At 37.8% G+C, this 20630-nt stretch overlaps 1 protein-coding gene across 16 annotated transcripts in view; it reads right to left on the bottom strand.

The window, feature by feature from the left end:
- Nucleotides 1-1834: 1834 nt before the first annotated feature.
- CARF (calcium responsive transcription factor) overlaps nucleotides 1835-20630 on the bottom strand; it is an 83649-nt gene continuing 64853 nt past the window's right edge. For 11 of the 16 annotated variants that reach the window (XM_032754890.2, XM_058439566.1, XM_058439582.1 and 8 more), the window contains 6 exons: nucleotides 20261-20494; nucleotides 17501-17663; nucleotides 13463-13526; nucleotides 9136-9266; nucleotides 8380-8749; nucleotides 6709-7074 (listed from right to left, as the gene is read on the bottom strand). In XM_032754890.2, coding sequence (XP_032610781.1) covers nucleotides 6956-7074; nucleotides 8380-8749; nucleotides 9136-9266; nucleotides 13463-13526; nucleotides 17501-17663; nucleotides 20261-20494 — 1081 coding nt within the window. In that variant the 3' untranslated portion in view covers nucleotides 6709-6955. Of the gene's footprint in view, nucleotides 6513-6708; nucleotides 7075-8379; nucleotides 8750-9135; nucleotides 9267-13462; nucleotides 13527-17500; nucleotides 17664-20260; nucleotides 20495-20630 lie in introns of those variants that run through there. The other 5 variants (XR_009213686.1, XR_009213683.1, XR_009213684.1 and 2 more) reach the window with 5 other exon arrangements.

Genomic DNA, 20630 nt, shown 5'->3' on the forward strand with positions numbered 1-20630 from the left:
ACAATTCTACCCTTTCCAGATGACCTGCGGAAAATTATTTACCACTTTGGACCTCTTCATCTAAAAAAAATGGGACACGAAATCTCCCATTCCTTACAACCTGCCTACTCCTTTCAAAGGTGAATTTAAAAAGTGAAAAATTCATTCCATTGTGTTGGGAGTTAGGTTTCTATTGGAAGAGGGGGAAGAAAACCCATCATGTTGGGAGGGTTGGTTAATTGAAAAAATATCTACTTAAACTTATCCTCTGCAACAAAATAATTTCACTGTACTAAAAACAACACATAAGAAAGCTATAGGAAATTTTAGATAAATGTTTATCTGCTATCTAGTTGAAGGAGGAGAATTGTTTAAGCACAGAAGTCATCAAAATTAAAAGGCAAACTACAAACCAGGAAAAGTAACAGAGAGTTGATACACTTTATAAAACGTGTTGCACTTCACACAATAGCCTTGAAGAAAAATGAGATGAACCTAGTATAGTGTGACATGGTAACAAATCTCAGACTAAAGTAGGTGTCCACAATTAAAACAACAAAACTATGCATTACACTGCTATATAATAAAGATTTTGACTTTCGTTTGTCTGTGGTTCCTGATAGTGAATCTTGGAATTTCCCAAGTACTAGGAGTATATTTGTTATTCATGAGCGCCTTGAATCACACCTGAGTATATGCAATGAGATGACACATGGTGGGCCCCTAGATAGCTTCAGGATGGGAACTGGTCATGCTATAAAGATCAAACATCTAATTAGAGGGTTGGGTTGGGGCTTTGAGCCAATGATATCAACTCAGCCTCCTGTCCTCCAGGAAAGCCAGGAGGACTGAAGAATGAGTCCAATCATGGGCCAATGATTGAACCAATCATGCCTATGTAATAAACCCCCCTGAAAACTCTGGACATGAAACTCAGTAGGTCTTCCTGGTTGGTGAATACATTGATATGAAAAGTGAATAACATGTCCAGATTCTACAAGAGGGCACAGAGGTTCTGCATTCAGGACCCTCACAGACCTCATCTTACATATCTGTTCATTTGGTCATTTCTGGTTTGTATCCTTTCTAATAAAACTGTGGTTGTAAGTATAGTACTTTCCTGAGTTCTGTGAGTTGTTCTAGCAAATTATCAAACCTAAAAGGGGATGTGAGAACCTCTCAGATTTGTAGTAGTTGAAAGTGCAGGTGGAGCTGGGAGTGGTGGCTCATGCCTGTAATCCCAGCACCAGCACTTTGGGAGGCGGGCAGATTACCTGAGATCAGGAGTTCAGAGACCAGCCTGGCCAACATGGTGAAACCCCATCTCTACTAAAAAATACAAAAATTAGCTGGGTGTGGTGGCACATGCCTGTAATCCCAGCACTTTGGGTGGCCAAGATGAGTGGATCACCTGAGATCAGGAGTTTGAGAGCAGCCTGCCAACATGGTGAAACCTCGTCTCTACTAATAATGCAAAAATTAGCCAGGTGTGGTGGTGGGCCCCTGTAATCCCAGCTACTCGGGAGGCTGAGGCAGGAGAATTGTTTGAACCTGGGAGGTGGAGGCTGCAGTGAGCCAAGATCATGCCATTGCACACTAGCCTGGGCGACAAGAGTGAAACTGCATCTCAAAAAAAAAAAAAAAAAACAAGAAAACAATTTAAAAGTGGGTGAGCTATGATGCTGGCTGCGGTTAAAAAAAAAAGAATAAAAAACAAATAAGAAAACAAAAATAAAAGTAGGCGAGGCTGGGCACGATGGCTCATGCCTGTAATCCCAGCACTGTGGGAGGCCAAGGTGGGTGGATTGCTTGAGCCCAGGAGTTTGAGACTAGCCTGGGTAACATGGTGAAACCCTGTCTCTACAAAAAATTAGCCAGGCATGGTGCACGTGACTGTAATCCTATCTACTATGGAGGCTGAGGTGGGAGAATTGCTTGAGCCTGGGAGGCGGAGGTTGCAGTGACCTGAGATCACACCACTGCACTCCAGCCTGGGTGACAGAGCAAGACCTGGTCTTAAAAAAAAAAAAGTGGGCAAAAGATTCAGACACATCAATAAAGAAGATACAGAGATAGAGATGGCAAATACAACATGAAAAGATGCTCAATAGTGGTTATTAGAGAAATGGAAATTAAAACCACAGTAAGATACTACTACCCACCTATTAAAATCTCTAAAACCTAAAAACTGTTTATAACAAGTGTTGGCTAGGATATAGAGAACCTGGAACTTTCATACACTGTTGGTGGGAATATAAATTGTTACAACTACTTTGGAAAATCATTTGGTAGTTTGTTAAAAAGTTAAATATATACCTAACATATGACCCAGGAATTCTACTCCTAGATATTTACCCAAGAGAAATGAAAGCATAAGTCTGTACAAAGACTTGTACACAGATGTTCATGGGAACTTTATTCACAATAGCCTAGAACTATTAATGTCCATCATCAAAAGAATAAACAAATTATGATATATTCATAAAATGCACTTCTACTCAGCAGCAAATAAATGATTTATTCATAAATGCTACAATATAGACAAATCAAAAAATTACTATGCTGAGTGACAAAAGCCAGACCAAAAAAGGTTCATACTGTATGATTTCATTTGTAGCAAATTGATCTTAAAGAAAGCAGATCAGCGGTCTGGTGATGGTGGGGTGGCAAGGAGGATTAAGTAAGAATGGATCACAAAGAAGTACTATGAAACTTTGAGAGTGATGAATATGTTCATTACCTTGCTTATGGTGATTTTATGGCTGTATACATGTGACAAAACTTATCAGATTGGGTACTTTAAATATGTACAGTTTATTGTATTTCAATTATACCTCAATAAAGATATTTAAAAATAAAATCCCTCCTGGTACATGATTCACATCCCGTACTCTGGTTTTAGTATTCTTATACCCAAATCACATCACCAAAGATTTTCCATATTAACCATACAAATTATTTATTTTTCTCAGGAATCACTTTAGCATCCATTAATAAATGAGTTTTTTCTATTCCCAAAGTTTTAAGAATTCAGTCAGCAAGGAATACTTGTATTATTCAACAGTAAACTTTATAGATAACATGTATGTGGCAAAAGTATACTAAGGCTTTGTCCTTATGACTAAGTTAATTAAGTAGAATGACAGATTTTTAGATATTAAAACAGTGTATCATTTAAGATGTTTGATGTCTAAGTCAGCTGATGGAGAAGAACCAATGCAGTATCCTTTCTTGAGAGATTAATATTTCCAAGGTCCTCAAAAATAGGTACAGAGTGGAATAAAGTTTAAAAAAGAGCAAAGAGGGAAAAAATTAATAATCCCTTCTCTTTTGATCACATACTTTGTCATTACTCCTAAAATATAAAGCTGTACTTGAAAATGTCATGGTGCCAAAATGTCGGGGGCAGGGGGGAGAATTACTTATTATACACATTGTTTTAAAATGTTGATGCTTGGCTGAGTTGCAGGGTATTAAATGCATATATATCTCCCCAAAATGTAATGCCAACAGGAGTTACTTGTAGTTATGCTTAAAACTTTCAGGTTCCAAATTGGACATAAATCTCTGGCCAAAATTCTCAGGTATTCAAGTGTTTATTCAGCATCTTCAAGATGAACAAAATTGCCACTATCTCTAAGAAAAATATAAAAAGAAAACTAACAAGTATAAGAAAAAAAAACAGGATTTTTAATGAAAAAAATACATAACAAGGACACTATACATCAAGTTGCTATATATATACACATATATATATATCTATGCACACACATTTTTTAAACCTTTTTTTTTAAACCTGGTACAAGTTAAACAACATCTTTCTCATACCCACATGATTAAGTATGTATTCTGACAGGATATAAAGAAGATGAAACACAAGCTGGTGGGTCTCAGAATTAGAAACTCTGATGCAGGACCAGATCCCAAAAGCTATGTTTTCTATCACTTTTGTGACGTTTAGGAAACATTTACCTTGCGTAAGATATAAAAGCCTTTCCTTTTAAGTATACTAACTGTTTGTACAGAAAATCGCTATTGAGGGAAAGGTCCACCATGGCTGTATTTATCTGTAATTCACTGTAGTATATATAAAGTTCACTTGGAAGTTGGGAATGTGAAAACTATAATGAATAAACAAGCTGAGCTGTAATTGTGAATTTCTTACTGCTAATTTAGAATGTCCAACTCACTCCTACAGATATTACAACTTACAATACATGACACACAAAAAAAACATGTCAAACTTTGCTGTAGAGCTGTTAGAGAAAGCCAATATAGATACTGAAGATTTTAGGAGCTTGTATTTAATACCCTATACATTTCAGAATAATTAAACATTTTAAATATGTAAACATAGTTTTCAAACAGTGATGCTAAGCACCTTTAAACACAATACTGATACATTGTGACTAAACATGCATTTAGATGACAGTGAATTTTTAAAATCTAATTTAGAAACCATTTTTAAAGAGCTACTCATTGAAATACTTACATGAAAATACTGATAGCTCCAGTTTCTACCTAAAAACCAAAAGAGTACATAATTAGGGATTTAAGCTTTTCTTCATGCTCTTGGTTTTTGTGGGGTTTTGTTTTTTTGGTTTGTTTGTGGGAAAGTTGCTCTGTAACTTTCTGATTAAAAACCAGTATCAGAAGAGACATTCACACAGAATCAAGTGAGAAAAATATTATTTTTTTATATACCAAAGTCTGAGTCCTCTGACACGTCTCATCCTCACAGGTAACTGACTAGAGTTTGTATATTAACAAGCATTTCTCCTTAGCAACTCAACATTAAAAAAGAAAGGAATGTCTCCAAAAGAATGTAGTTCAGTTGGTGAAATAGCTAATAATGAACCATTACCACTATTACCACTATTGAGAGGTAAAGATTTATTATTTAGAATCTTGAAAGAAAAGGATTCCATAAAAACTAGAAATAACAAATGAAAAGAATATTACCTACAGTGCAACACTAAACTATAAATTAATTTGGACTTATTCCTTTTATGTACACACAGATTAAGAGAAATCTGGATTTGAGGTAATTAAGAGCCGTGTTTAACTTAGTGTAACATAATCAAATTTGGCAACCTGCCTGTATAAAATGCCAACATCTAATATTTTCAATTCATAGGAAAAAGTAATTTTTATTAAAAATCATACATATAACTAAATATTAGCTTTGCATTAAAAAGGGTATAAATAATAAACTTTATATTAAATAAAATATAAATCTAAAGAGCAAGGAATATTAGAATTCCACCTACCTCTACTATAACAGTACTTTATATTTAGATACATGTCATGTACCTGAAACAAAGTCAATTAAAAATGGGAGGCTGGACTTAGAAAAGCCAAAAGTGACTCATATTCATGTAAAGTATTAAGGTTAAATTTGATATTATATTGTGAATGTTTTGAATATTAAACATTGATATCCATTTAAAATCTTTATTTTTAAAATACAAAATACACCCACAAATGGTCTCTGGAGAAACAAAAGCCTTTAGGTTAATTTCCTGACAATTATAGTTGATATTTCTAGTTTACCAATCTTTTTTTTTTTTTTTTGAGATGGAGTTTTTCTCTTGTCACCCAGGCTGGAGTGCAATGGCGTAATCTCGGCTCATTGCAACCTCTGCCTCCGGTGTTCAAGCGATTCTCCTGCCTTAGCCTCCCAAGTAGCTGGGATTACAGGTGCCCACCACTACACCCAGCTAATTTTTGTATTTTTAGTTCTAGAAACTGGGTTTCACCGTGTTGGCCAGGCTGGTCTCGAACTCCTGACCTCAGGTTATCCACCCACCTCGGCCTCCCAAAGTGTTGTGATCACAGGCGTGAGCCTCCATGTCCAGCCTAGTACCAATCTTTAGACAACAGATGCTTATAATGAATATACTGCTTAGTACTTACTTAACAAAAAAAATCCCAGATCAGAGGTTTTAAAGTTTTAAATATAAACTAAATTTTAAACTATAAATACTTACCTTAAAATACTAGAAATCCTAATATCATCAATTCAGTAAGAGCTCTGGCATAGAAAAATGTAACTACAAATCAAATTATCTTTTAACCAGCTCTGGATCTTCATTACAAAATAAGGGGGAAAAAAATCCTCTGCTGTCATCAAAAAGTTTCCCAAATTATCTGTAAACACCAAGGAATTCTATTATTCTTTTTCAATTCTCTCAATTTCTACATATTTCTGCCTATAGTGTTTTACTTCTAATATAGCACAAATTCATGCTACATATGTTGACTTCTGTTGCTTATCTGATTAATTCAAGTAAAAATTCTCAGTACTTACCAAGACACTTTAAATTTCTATTAGATAACCATTAGTATACTATTGGTTTGTAGTTAAAAGTACAAAAATTAGAAGGGAAGAGGCTAAAATGCAACTGCACAGTTTCCACAGATGTAGCTGCTGGACTTTGTGTTATGATGTAAAATCTAATACTTCATCTTTCTTAATGAGATAGATTATAAACATTTTCTTACCTGTCTGGCAATTAAAAATTTCTTCACAACTTTAAAGAGAGAACAAGTTCTTTCAGAACTTAAAAAAAATTCATGATATACAAACACACATACAAACATACATTCACACAATGTTTTTGTTGCTGTTGTTCTTTTCTGTTTTGTAATAAACAAAATTGAATATTTCCAAGGATAAGTTAACTATTTGTGTTCAGACTATATTACTGTGGATAAATTCAAAACAACTTTTGAAATACTGGCCTTATTAGATAATCAAAGAGCATAAAAATTATACAAAATAAGAAGAGTAAAACATCTCTTAAGGAAGGTAAAAATATGGAACTGGCAACAAATATATCAGTTTTAAATAAAAGCTTCTCATCAAACTGGTCTTCAGTCCAATTATCTCAATGCCATGCTTTGACTATATTCACCTTCTTTTCTAAGACATCAGAAGTCACCAGAGTTGTAAATTCTGAAAAGCTTCAATAATTTATGTAGCAGATAATTTCTTATAGTCCACAATTTTTTTTGCTTCCATAGACAATGCTGGTTCTTTGGGCTCTTGCTTAACTTGGCTCACAGAAATGGTACTTTCTGGATTTTCTTCAACTTTAAAAACAAACAGAAAAATCCTAAAAGTTAATATATTTCATGACACCGGAAGAGAGGGGAAAAATATTTTATATTCTAAAAATAATTTCTGTGAAAACTTTTGTTCTTCAAAGCAAACTGCAAATCTTTTCCCACAAAAGTGCCCAATCCAGAACAATTTGTGTGCAAAGAAGTAACAGAGAAAGTAGGAGTTAACAGGGTTTACTTCTACGTTGACAGAGATTAGTAATAAAGTGAAGGTAACAAGGTCTTGGGCTAAATCTAAATGCCCAAGTCTTACTAGTTCCCTTTCAACTCAACATTTATTTTGTAATTCCAAATCTTCCAGGAGTTCGAGACCAGCCTGGGCAACATAGCCCCCGTCTTTAAAAAAAAAAAAAAAATACAAGAATTTGCCCAGTATGGTGGCGTGTGCCTGTGGTCCCAGCTACTTGGGAAGCTGAGGTGGGAAGATCGCTTGAACCAAGGAGGTCAAGGCTGCAGTGACCTGTGACTGCATCACTGCACTCCAGCCTGGGTGACACAATGAGACTCTGTCTCAAAACAACAAAAAACCACAAATGAAAATCTTCCTTTTAACCTTTATATATGCCTACTTCATTTCATTTTTCTTTGTGTATGTGTGCATACATCAATTCTTCCATAATAACCTTTGCATGAAAATATTTTTCCTTGTTTAATTTTTTCCTATTTTTTCATGTACTCTAAAATGACCTTCCTGATTTCACATTACCACAGATTTTCCATGGAAAACAGGTAATTAGGGAATAAGTAATTTCTATGGTACTAAATAATTAGAAATAAGAAGAAGAAAATTTAGGCCGGGCGCGGTGGCTCACGCTTGTAATCCCAGCACTTTGGGAGGCGGAGGCGGGCGGATCACAAGGTCAGGAGATCGAGACCACGGTGAAACCCCGTCTCTACTAAAAATACAAAAAATTAGCCGGGCGTAGTGGCGGGCGCCTGTAGTCCCAGCTACTCGGAGAGGCTGAGGCAGGAGAATGGCGTGAACCCGGGAGGCGGAGAGCTTGCAGTGAGCCGAGATTGCGCCACTGCACTCCAGCCTGGGTGAAAGAGCGAGACTCCGTCTCAAAAAAAAAAAAAAAAAAAGAAGAAGAAAATTTAAGGTTAAAAGTTCTGAAACCCAGGCTAATGAAATCTCCTTCTCTCTCATAATTTTGCTTCATTTATATAATATCATAGACCCACTGGGTAGAAATAATAGTTTTATCTATAGTATAATATAGTGATAATAATCCACAAAGGTTACAACGATAACATCATAAATTGATTTCAACTTACTAAGAGCTGAGTGGTTGTCTATAATCTGTATTGGAATAGTCTGCACATCTCCCAACAGAATCCGATGAACAGTTCCTTCCAGATTCCCTGTATCCTCAACATCTCCAACTTCTACCAGCTCGTCCATTGCAACTAGATTTTGATCTGGTTCTGGAAGGTTACCCATGGTGGAGGCAGTACTATTGTTTTGGGTTAAGCATGTATCTCTTTGAAGGCTATGACTTTGACCAAGCAGTAGAGAATTATTATTCATTACAGCACTTCCTATTGTATCCAGAAGTCCTGAAGGACTAGAGGACGGCTGGTTATTTACTGATATCACAGCTGGTGATTCATCAGGAGAGGTGAACCTTGGTTGTAACTGCAAACCCTTTTAAACCAAAAAGAGTACATCAAAATGTTTGAATTTCCTATGTATGATATTCTCATAGGATACACTATTCTTTTGACAAAAAATCCGAACAAATAAAAAGAGTATGTTTAAAAATAATTATTAAATGAAGAAAGAAACAATAATCAAGGGAAAAGTAGTACAACTAAATTTATTGCATTCAGAGTCAACCTTAAACTTTTAAAAAACATACTGTTTGAATTATCTCAAATCAAGAAACAAAAAGATCAGGAAATTAACAATGAAAACATATTTGATCATTATTATAATTCTGTAACAATTCTCTAAAATCCCTAGGAGAAGAAGAGGTAAATGGAGGAATAAAGAAAAGGGCCTCAAATTTGGATATTTTACTGGATACCTACCTGTAGTTGTGTAAATATTTTGGGCTGAAATGAGGAGAGTGAGGAGAGCAAGTGGGTTGGCTCAGGAGACAAAGAACCCCCGGTCTGATTTGTTTCCACTTTGGTGGTAATTGATTCTCCTGGTGAATTTCCTAAATTATATTAAAGAAACTATTAAAACAAAATAATTTTTATGGCTTCTATGAAGTCATAAAAATACTTTATTACAACCCTTTCTAGCAGAACTAAAATAGGAAATAAAAATTTCAAAGTTTTGCAAAGGACTTCAATAAGTCATCTAGTCCAAGGGTCCCTGACCCTACCGGTCTGTGCCTTGTTAGGAACTGGGCTGCACAGCAGGAGGTGAGCATGAGGCAAGCAAGCCTTACTGCATGAGCAAGCCTTACTGCGTGAGCTCTACCTCGTGTTAGATCAGCAGGAGCATTAGATTCTTGGATCTAAGTTGCATATTGCTTATGACAATCTAATGCCTGATGATCTGAGGTGGAACAGTTTAATCCCAAAACCATCCCCCCAACTCTCCACCTTGGGTTTGTGGAAAAATTGTGTTCCACAAAACCGGTCCTTGATGCCAAAAAGGCTGGGGACTGCTGATGTAGCCCACTATTTGCAGAACGTGGCAGATAATGAGAATCTCTAAGGGATGTTTAAGAAAATATAGATTCCTAGGTTTAACCTCCATTAATTTTAATTCAGTAGATCTAGAATGGGATTGTCCCTCCATATCCATGGAAGACTGGTTCCAGGACCTCCATCAGAAATAAAAATCTGCAGATGCTCAGTTCCTGATATAAAATGGCACAGTATTTGCATATAATCTAAGCATATCCTCCCACAAACTTTAAATCCTCTCTGGATTACCTATAATACACAATACAATGTAGAAGTCTTCCAATATACTTTAAATCATCTCTAGATTATAATAGGGAAAAATATATATATACATGTTTGGTATACATCCAATTAAAAATATATGTTTGGTCAGCGGTTTGTTGAAGCCATGGATACAGAACTCATAGATACAGAGGCACAACTATATATATATGTATTTTTTACCTTGAAAGATGCTATATCTGTAACTCGAATCTAGTGTGTTCTCCGTACTATAATGCTGGACTATACTAAACTTCTCCGGAAGTGTGAAATCTAAGGAGCTTCTCAATTAACATCAAACTTAATTCACCTTTTGTAGCCCTAGTAACTAGGACAATACCTGGAAAAATTGGTCTTTAATGATAACAGCATTAAATTTATTTCAATAACTCATTTTGGTATAAATGAATAAAAATAAAAACTGTTTTCTTAGTATCTCAAATTTAAACTAATTGTAGGGAATTTGAATCATTCTCATGTAATTCTTATATGTTAACCCAAATATATTCATCTCTTTAAGTCAGTGAAGAACTAATTATCGGCCAGGTGAAGTGGCTCATGCTTGTAATCTCAGCACTTCGGGAGGCCGGGGCAGATGGATAACTTGAGACCAGGAGTTTGAGACCAGCCTGGGTGAAATCTTGCCTCTAGTAAAAATACACAAATTAGCCGGGCGTGGTGGCATGTGCCTGTAGTCCCAGCTACTTGGTGGGCTAAGGTGGGGGGGTCACTGGAGCCCGGGAGGCAGAGGGTACAATGAGCCAAGATCATCCCACTGCACTCAACCATGGGTGACAGAGTGAAACCCTGTCTCAAAACAGAAAGAGAAAACCTAATTATCAATGAATATTTATTGCTTCCATAATACAACTGACTAATTTTAAAATGGCCAGAGTATTAGAGAAGAATGGATTTAAGCACTGGCTTTCTGTGTGACCTTCAATATGCTATATAACTCAGTTTCTTTTTATTTTTTATTTTTTTTGAGACAGTCTCACTCTGTTGCCCAGGCTGGAGTGCAGTGACGCAATCTCGGCTCATTGCAACCTCTGCTTCCTGGGTTCAAGCGATTCTCCTGCCTCAGCCTCCTGAGTAGCTGGGACTATAGGCGTGTGACACCATGCCCAGCTAATTTTTGTATTTTTAGTAGAGACAGGGTTTCACCATGTTGACCAGGCTAGTCTCGAACTTCTGACTTCAGGTGATCCAACTGCCTTGGCCTCCCAAAGTGCTGGGATTACAGGCGTGAGTCACTGCACCCATCCTACAACTTAGTTTCTAAACTTCAGCTTCCTCATCTGTAAAATCAGCACAAGAGTCCTTTCTCAATGGACCACTGAGAGGACTAAACAGCACTCACACATTTCTTGGCTTCTTCATTATTAATGTCCTTTTACTTCACTACTGTAGTCACCCACCACTATCATCATACTCTGGATGATCCTACCTCTAAAATCTCAAGTTTAAACATCTCATTCTCTGATCACAACCTCTTATTCTTATTTTTAGATTTTTATTCTTTTTTTGAGATGGAGTCTTGCTCCGTCATCCAGGCTGGAGTACAGTGGCATGATCTCAGCTCACGCAACCTCTGCCTCCCAGGTTCAAGCGATTCTCCTGCCTCAGCCTCCTGAGTAGCTGGGATTACAGGCATGTGCCACCATGCCCAGCTAGTTTTTGTATTTTTAGCAGAGACAAGGTTTCACCATGTTGGCCAGGCTGGTCTCAAACTCCTGACCTCAAATGATCCGCCTACCTTGGCCTCCCAAAGTGCTGGGATTACAGGTGTGGGCCACCGTGCCCAGCTACAACCTCTTATTCTTCCAGAGATTTTGCTCAGGTACTTCACTACAATTGTTCTTCAACCTCATGTGAACCTCCAGTCAATTAATCCCTCAGTTTTCTTCAGATCCATCAACCTCTTTCTTAATAAAATTCTTTCCCCATCCAGCTTACAGTCCTAGGTCTATAATTTCAGTCACCCTTTTACAAGTACCTAAACTCTCTTGCCTCTCTGTCCTTTGGTCATATCCCTCCAGTAAAACCCTAACTCTGCATAAAAATGGCTTTCCTGCACCAATACATGGGAAGCTGAGTGCCACTGAAAAAGAAACTCACTAATTCTTCTACTACCAATTCACTATTAACTTTGATTGGACCTTCACCTGTATCTGGCAATGTTTCACTCTCTATCCAGGATAATTTCTAATTTGCATTTCCCTCAAATCCACGCCACCCTTCTTGAAATCTTTCCTTATCCTTAGCACTCTTACAGAGAAAAGGAAAGCCAACAGAAGTTTCTTCAACTTCCCATCACCATCTTCATCTATCTTTTCAGTTCTCTACTCTTAAAATACCCTCCCTCAACCCCATTTGCCATTGCAAAATTCCTGAAAAAGTGGTACACTTTTTAAGGAGTCCCTACTCCTTCCTCATCTCCCATTCACCCTTCAATCACCCCAACATGGCTTCCTCCCAATCCACTCCATTGAAATGGCTCAGATACTCAACTTTACAAATCTAGTAAGTCCTTTATTCTCTCTCCTGTCCTACCAATGCTCTATTCTTTTGCCAGTGTTGCTGAGCTCAGTAAATGCTATCAGTCAGTTGCTCATTATAGAAATTCAGAGGTTTGGCCGGGTGCAGTGGCTCGCGCCTGTAATCCCAGCACTTTGGGAGGCCAAGGTGGGTGGATCACCTGAGGTCAGGACTTTGAGATCAGATTGGCCAGCATGCCAAAACCCTGTCTCTACTAAAAACACAAAAATTAGCCAGGTATGGTGGCGTGTGCCTGTGATCCCAGCTACTTGGGAGGCTGAGGCTGGAGAAACTCTTGAACCCGGGAGGCGGAGGTTTCAGTGAGCCGACAACGCACCACTGCACTCCAGCCTGGGTGACAGAGTGAGACTGTCTCAAAAACAAAAAAAGAAATTCAGAGGTTTAACTTTATATAGGGGGTGAAGTTATGAATGTACTTAAAACAAAAGAGATTACAATTTGAGTACTAAGAGGAGTTTGCCATGCATAAGAAAAAAGACATTTCCCGAAGAGAGAAGAAATGCAAAAGGGTGGAAATAAGTTTGAACTATTAAAAGGGCACAGCAGTAAGAACACATGAGAAAAAGCAACCGTAAAAAATGGACCATAGTTCCCAGATCAGAGCATCTTAGGGTTATTACTACTGGAATTAGCCAGACTTATAATGAATTAGCTACAGTTAACTGTGCTAGTTATCAGCTTCAAAATGTCAGTCATAAAAAAGCATTAAAAACAAAGTATAAGAGGAAATTAAAATAGCAGGAAGTATGTTGATAAACCATAACATAGCTGCTCCTACATCTTTGGATCCTGGTTTCCTTATCTATAAAATTTGATTAGATGAGATAACATCTTCAGTTCCTTCCAGTTAAACACCATTTGAATTTATATTTTAAAGGTATTCAAGAAAACCTACCTTCTGCAAATGTAACTGTCACGGTCTCTTTGAGAATATTCCCACTGTCTGTAGTCCATTGAAGCTGAAATGGGAACATTTATTTCAGTAAAAATAAAGCTCTTATATTGAAAAATATCTTAAGATGCCATTACAACTGTCATATTTTATTCACAGTATGTGATTTATTCTGCAACTACTCTCTTCACTTGTTCACATTCTTCAAGCACAAGTATACTTTACTATACAAATACATTAAATTCCTGAGTTCAGATAGCAAGGATTTAGACAAGTGTAGATGACAAGGACTACTTCTAACAATTAAGAGTTATTGGGCTGGGTACAGTGGGTCACGCCCATAAGGCTTGGGAAGCCAAGGCTGGAGAGGTGCTTGAGGCCAGGAGTTTGAGACCAGCCTGGGCAACAAAGTGAGACTCAGTCTCTACAAAAACTTAAAAAATTAGCTGAGTGTAATGGCTGGTGCCTGTAGTCCCAGCTGCCAGGAGGCTAAGGAGGGAAGACTGCTTGAGTCTTGGAGGTCGTGGCTGCAGTGAGCCGTGATTGTGCAAATGCACTCTGGCTGGGTGACAGTGAAACTCTATCTCAAAAAAAAAAAAGAAAAAAGACAAAGAGTTATGGATTGTAAGAAATAGTTTTGGCTTTTAAAATATCCATATTTTTTCAGATACTGCATTTGGATAACAAGTTAGGAAAGCAAAAGATACTGCATCTCAGATTTTAATGGCATAATCACTAGCTGTATTGTAATTAGTTGTTTCTGGGTAATTAATCTCTTCAGAGTAGGCAAAATTTTCACAGAAATGACTAATATTCAGGGAGAAACTACCATATCAAACTATGAGTTAAGGTCGGGCGTGGTGGCTCACACCTGTAATCCCAACACTTTGGAAGTCCGAGGAGGGCAGATCACGTGAGGTCAGGAGTTTGAGACCAGCCTGGTCAACATGGTGAAACCCGTCTCTAATAAAAACAAAAAAATTAGCTGGGTATTGTGGCTGAAACCTGTAATCCCAGCTACTTGGCAGGCTGAGGCAGGAGAATCACTTGAACCTGGGAGATGGAGGTTGCACTGAGCCAGGATCATGCCATGGCAATCCAGCCTGAGCAAGAGAGAGAGAGAGACTGTCTCAAAAAAAAAAAAAAAAAAAAAGTATGAGTTAAACTGATATCCATAGATGGCATATGGAACCAACATTATCACTTTGGGCAATCAGGTATGAAGAACTGTATGTATGTATGGATGGATGGATGGACTGATAGATGGATATATATTTATTTATTGAGATGGAGTTTTGCTGTTGTCACCCAGGCTAGGGTGCAACGGCATGATCTTGGCTCACTGCAACCTCTGCCTCCCGGATTCAAGTGATTCTCCTGCCTCAGCCTGGCAAGCAGCTGGGACTATAGGCACCTGCCATCACGCCCGGCTAATTTTTGTATTTTTGGTAGAAATGGGGTTTCACTGTGTTGGCCAGGCTGGTCTCGAACTCCTGATCTCAGGTGATCCACCTGCGTCAGCCTCCTAAAGTGCTAGGATTATAGGCACGAGCCAACACGCCTGGCCCAAACAACTGTATTTAAATTTGCCCATTTATTAAAAAAAGGGAGGGGAAATATATACAATAGTACTCAATAAATGTCTGTTAAATGAGTAAGAATAATTTTTACAGAGAAAATACATGTTGATTTAAAAATAAAGATTAGTGGTTTTTTGTTGTTGTTTTTCAGATGAAGTCTCACTCAGTCTCCCAGGCTGGACTGCAGTGGCGCTATCTCGGCTCACTGCAACCTCCGCCTCCCAGGTTCAAGCGATTCCTACCTCAACCTCCCGAGTAGCTGGGATTACAGGCACACGCCACCACACCCAGCTAATTTTTTTTTCTTTTTTTAGACGGAGTCTCGCTCTGTTGCCCAGGCTGGAGTGCAGCAGTGCAATCTCGGCTCACTGCAAGCTCCGCCTCCCGGGTTCAAGCCATTCTCCTGCCTCAGCCTCCCGAGTAGCTGGGACTACAGGCGCCTGCCACCATGCCTGGCTAATTTTTTGTATTTTTAGTAGAGATGTGTTAGCCAGGATGGTTTTTTTTTTTTTTTTAGGAGCTAGACAGGGGAGATCGGCAGTGCTAACCTAATTATTTATTTATTTATTTATTTATTTATTTATTTATTTATTTTTAATTATACTTTAGGTTTTAGGGTACATGTGCACAATGTGCAGGTTTGTTACATATGTATCCATGTGCCATGTTGATTTCCTGCACCCATTAGCTCGTCATTTAGCATTAGGTATATCTCCTAATGCTGTCCCCGCCCCCCCCCACCCCCCACCCCACAACAGTACCCGGAATGTGATGTTCCCCTTCCTGTGTCCATGAGTTCTCATAGATCAATGGAACAGAACAGAGCCCTCAGAAATGATGCCGCATATCTACAACTATTTGATCTTTGACAAACCTGACAAAAACAAGAAATGGGGAAAGGATTCCCTATTTAATAAATGGTGCTGGGAAAACTGGCTAGCCATATGTAGAAAGCTGAAACTGGATCCCTTCCTTACACCTTATACAAAAATTAATTCAAGATGGATTAAAGACTTACATGTTAGACCTAAAACCATTAAAATCCTACAAGAAAACCTAGGCAATACCATTCAGGCCATAGGCGTGGGCAAGGACTTCATGTCTAAAACACCAAAAGCAATGGCAACAAAAGCCAAAATTGACAAATGGGATCTCATTAAACTAAAGAGCTTCTGCACAGCAAAAGAAACTACCATCAGAGTGAACAGGCAACCTACAGAATGGGAGAAAATTTTTGCAACCTACTCATCTGACAAAGGGCTAATATCCAGAATCTACAATGAACTCAAACAAATTTACAAGAAAAAAACAAACAACCCCATCAAAAAGTGGGCAAAGGACATGAACAGACACTTCTCAAAAGAAGACATTTATGCAGCCAGAAAACACATGAAGAAATGCTCATCATCACTGGCCATCAGAGAAATGCAAATCAAAACCACAGTGAGATACCATCTCACACCAGTTAGAATGGCCATCATTAAAAAATCAGGAAACAACAGGTGCTGGAGAGGATGTGGAGAAATAGGAACACTTTTACACTGTTGGTGGGACTGTAAACTAGTTCAACCATTGTGGAAGTCAGTGTGGCGATTCCTCAGGGATCTAGAACTAGAAATACCATTTGACCCAGCCATCCCATTACTGGGTATATACCCAAAGGAGTATAAATCATGCTGCTATAAAGACACAGCCAGGATGGTCTTGATCTTCTGACTCTGTGATCTGCCCACTTCGGCCTCCCAAAGTGCTGGGATTATAGGCGTGAGCCACTGAGCCTGGCCACACACAGCTATTTTTTGTATTTTTAGTAGAGATGGGGTTTTGCCATGTTTGTCAGGTGGGCTTGAACTCATGACCTCAGGTGATCCGCCCGCCTTGGCCTCCCACAGTGCTGGGATTACAGGCACGAGCCACTGTGCCTGGCCAGTGTTTTTATTGTAGAGTTGGGAATTCACTGATTTTTCTTCTTGTGAAAGTAATAAAAAACTTTTAGTCATTTTCTAAACATTCAGAGTATTTACATTTTAAGAAAAAGATGCTATATATATATTTTTTTGAGATGGAGTCTCGCTGAGTCTCCCAGGCTGGAGTACAGTGGTGCAGTCCCAGCTCACTGCAAGCTCCGCCTCCTGAGTTCAAGTGATTCTCCTGCCTCAGACTCCCAAGTAGCTGGGATTACAGGCGCCCACCACCATGCCCAGCTAATCTTTGTATTTTTAGTAGAGATGGGGTTTCACAGTGTTGGCCAGGCTGATCTCAAACTCCTGACCACAGGTGATCCACCCGTCTCGGCCTCCCAAAGTGTTGGGATTACAGGCATGAGCCACCATGCCCGGCCTATTGTATTTTCTTATATTGCAGTTATTCAGATGGCCTAACACTAGCCATTCTTAATAGACTAAACATTAATAGAAGCTGAGAAAGATTCTGTAATAAGGAATTATGGTTGTAATCATACCGTTGCCGGAATAATCTCTGAGTTATATACCGTATCTCCATTTCTCAAGGATTTCTGTACCTCATGGATGTGATTTTTTATATCATTTACAGTTGGAAAAAAAGATAAATTATGTCTTTCAGGTACCTCATCAGGTTTGAACAGTTCCCTTTCCACAAATTTTCTGTAAAGAATACAAAATGGAATAAAGACATAAACCATTTAGCAATATGCCTTTAGATCAGAAGACAGAAAGGTTTTCTTTCAGTATAAACTTCTATAAAGTATGGTTTGTAGCTCTGTAAGTGATTTATATTTTCCTATTTAAACTTTTTCCATACAACATAGAATTATTGCAGACTATAGAAATATAATATTTTCATTGGTAAAACATCTAAATATATTAGAATGAGTTTTGTTATTATTATTTTTTTTTGAAATGGAGTCTCACTCTGTCGCCCAGGCTGGAGTGCAGTGGCGTGATCTCAGCTCACTGCAACCTCTGCCTCTTGGGTTCAAGTGATTCTCCTGCCTCAGCCTCCTGAGTAGCTGGGACTACAGGAGTGTGCCACCAGGCCCGGCTAATTTTTTGTATTTTTAGTAGAGACAGGGTTTCACTACGTTGGCCACGCTGGTCTCGATCTCCTGACCTTGAGATCCGCCCGCCTCAGCCTCCCAAAGTGCTGGGATTACAGGTATGAGCCACCACGCCTGGCTGAGCTTTGATATTTTTATGAATTTAAAGAAATCATTATTTTCAGTTTAAGTATAATAATGTTTTTAATGCTTACTATGTCAGGCACTGTATGGAACACTTCACATCAAATATCTCCTTTAACCCTTAATGATCAACGACATAGGTACAATTATCATTTTCGCTTTACAGATGATAGAACTAAGGATTGTAGAAGTGAAATAATTTGCCCAAAATCATACACCTACCTAGTAAATAAGAGAGCTTGGGCCTATACCCAGGTTATGTGCGTAAACATCATGTTACATTGCTTCCAAAAGTATCAATTAATATTATATGAAATATAATGGGCTTGAATTTTACACGGAGACAAAAGAAGATAGAAATAGAAGGCAGCAGTGTTATTTAATTGTATAAAAAATCAATACATAAAAGAAATGATAAAATTTAACATATACATGCTTATTACATTTGGTGGACCAAATCGCAGAACTGTATCATACTTCCCTTCTTAAGATTCAGGTTTAGTAAATAGTGAATGGCTTTACCAAATTTTTGCCTTATGCTAATGATGCCCCAGTGGAAATCAATATAAAATGTCTAAGAAAACTGCTAAATAGAAAAGTCATGTATTAATTAGGAAATAATTCTAGGAATTACAGTAAGCTCTCAGTTAACATCATTGTTAGGTTCCTGGAAACTGACACCTTAAGTGAAAGGACATATAACAAAACCAAATTATTTTCTCCAATGCTATAAGAAAACAACACTGAACCAGGTGCGGTGGCTTGCTTCTGCAATCCTATCTTCTTGAGTGGATCACTTGAGGCCAGGACTTCAAGACCAGCCTGGGCAACATAGCAAGACCCCTGTCTCTTTTACAAAAAAAGTTAAAAAAACAACAAAAGAAAAGACATTGAAAAGAATGATATAACTCAAGGACCTGCTGTATTTCCTTTCGCTTAAAGTAGCAGTTTTCAAGAACCTATTGATGACTTTAAGAGGGGGCTTACTATATTTTGTTATTCAGATCAGACTACACAATAATCAGTAAGAGCAAGGCTAAGTATCATAAATCATGGTAATGGGCACAGGCTATAGAGTTAGGCCTAAATTTCAGTTCTGCCACTGCCTTTTTTTTTTAGACGGAGTCCCGCTCTGTAGCCAGGGTAGAGTGCAGTGGCGCGATCTCGGCTCACTGCAACCTCTGCCTCTCGGGTTCAAGCCAATTCTCCAGCCTCAGCCTCCCGAGAAGCTGGAACTACAGGTGCGTGCCACCACGCCCAGCTAACTTTTGTATTTTTAGTAGAGACGGGGTTTCACCATGTTGGCCAGGATGGTATCGATCTCCTGACCTCATGATCTGCCCTCCTCGGACTCCCAAAGTGCTGGGATTACAGGCATGAGCCACTGCGCCTGACTCTGCCACTGCCTCTTAAGCCAATTATTTAACCACTCTGAGACTCCAGTTTCTCATGTGTAGAATTGGGATAAATATACCAACTTTATAGTGCTGTTGTAAGACTAAATGAGACCATACATGTAAAAAAGCCTAGCACAGTACCTGGCACACACAAATTAAGTAATTATATAATTACTTATATAATTATTATTATTTCCTGAGGATCAAAAAACTTAGACCAGAGTACTACAAATACAATTTCATTAGACAAAGAATTATCCAAATTATTGTGTTGTAATAAAATTTAACTGCATTTCAAATAGTCTGAAATAGTATCTTGGCCTAGGTTTTAAAATCTTTGGTTCTACAAAGGTTTTTTTCTCTAAAAGTATTAACTAATTCATTTTATACATCATTTAGAAATAGTCCAATTTGCCAAATCCAAATATAGAATGTCTCAAATGAGTAATCAGAATTATAATAAACCATATTACACCATTGCTTGCCAAGCATTTGTTAGAAAACGATCAGTTTATAAATAAGATTATTTTAATAAATTAATAAACTATATTCCTTATCTACCCTGATAGCATATATTTTGGAAAATATCTCCAATGTTCACTGTATTAATTAAAGCAACAAACAAAACTGAAAAATATAAAAGAACAATGCTCTTCTATTGTACCTTAGCTGTTTCCTTACTGCATACACTTGTTCTATTCCCTGTGATACTAATTCTTGAATCTTATGTGCTACTTGAGGATGTAAACGTGAGGGTAATGCACAATTCTCATCTCTAACTGCAGTTTCCTCTTCTTCAAGAGAAGACACAGGAAAAGGAGAAGGTGACAAAGTGAGGCAGGGAGTCTCTAATTCATGATACTGATGAGCTTGCTGTGTAGGTAACTGTACATACCACCTGGTAAGAGAAAATATTTAAAGTTACTAAAATTTAAACATTAAAATTATTTAATATTATTAGACCAAAGTAGGAATCATAGTTACTTAGGTTAATACTCATAAAGGATTAATCCTTCAAGAAAAAATTATATATG

This window comes from Hylobates moloch, unplaced genomic scaffold (assembly GCF_009828535.3).
Source record: "Hylobates moloch isolate HMO894 unplaced genomic scaffold, HMol_V3 SCAFFOLD_1, whole genome shotgun sequence".
Lineage (NCBI taxonomy): Eukaryota > Metazoa > Chordata > Mammalia > Primates > Hylobatidae > Hylobates > Hylobates moloch.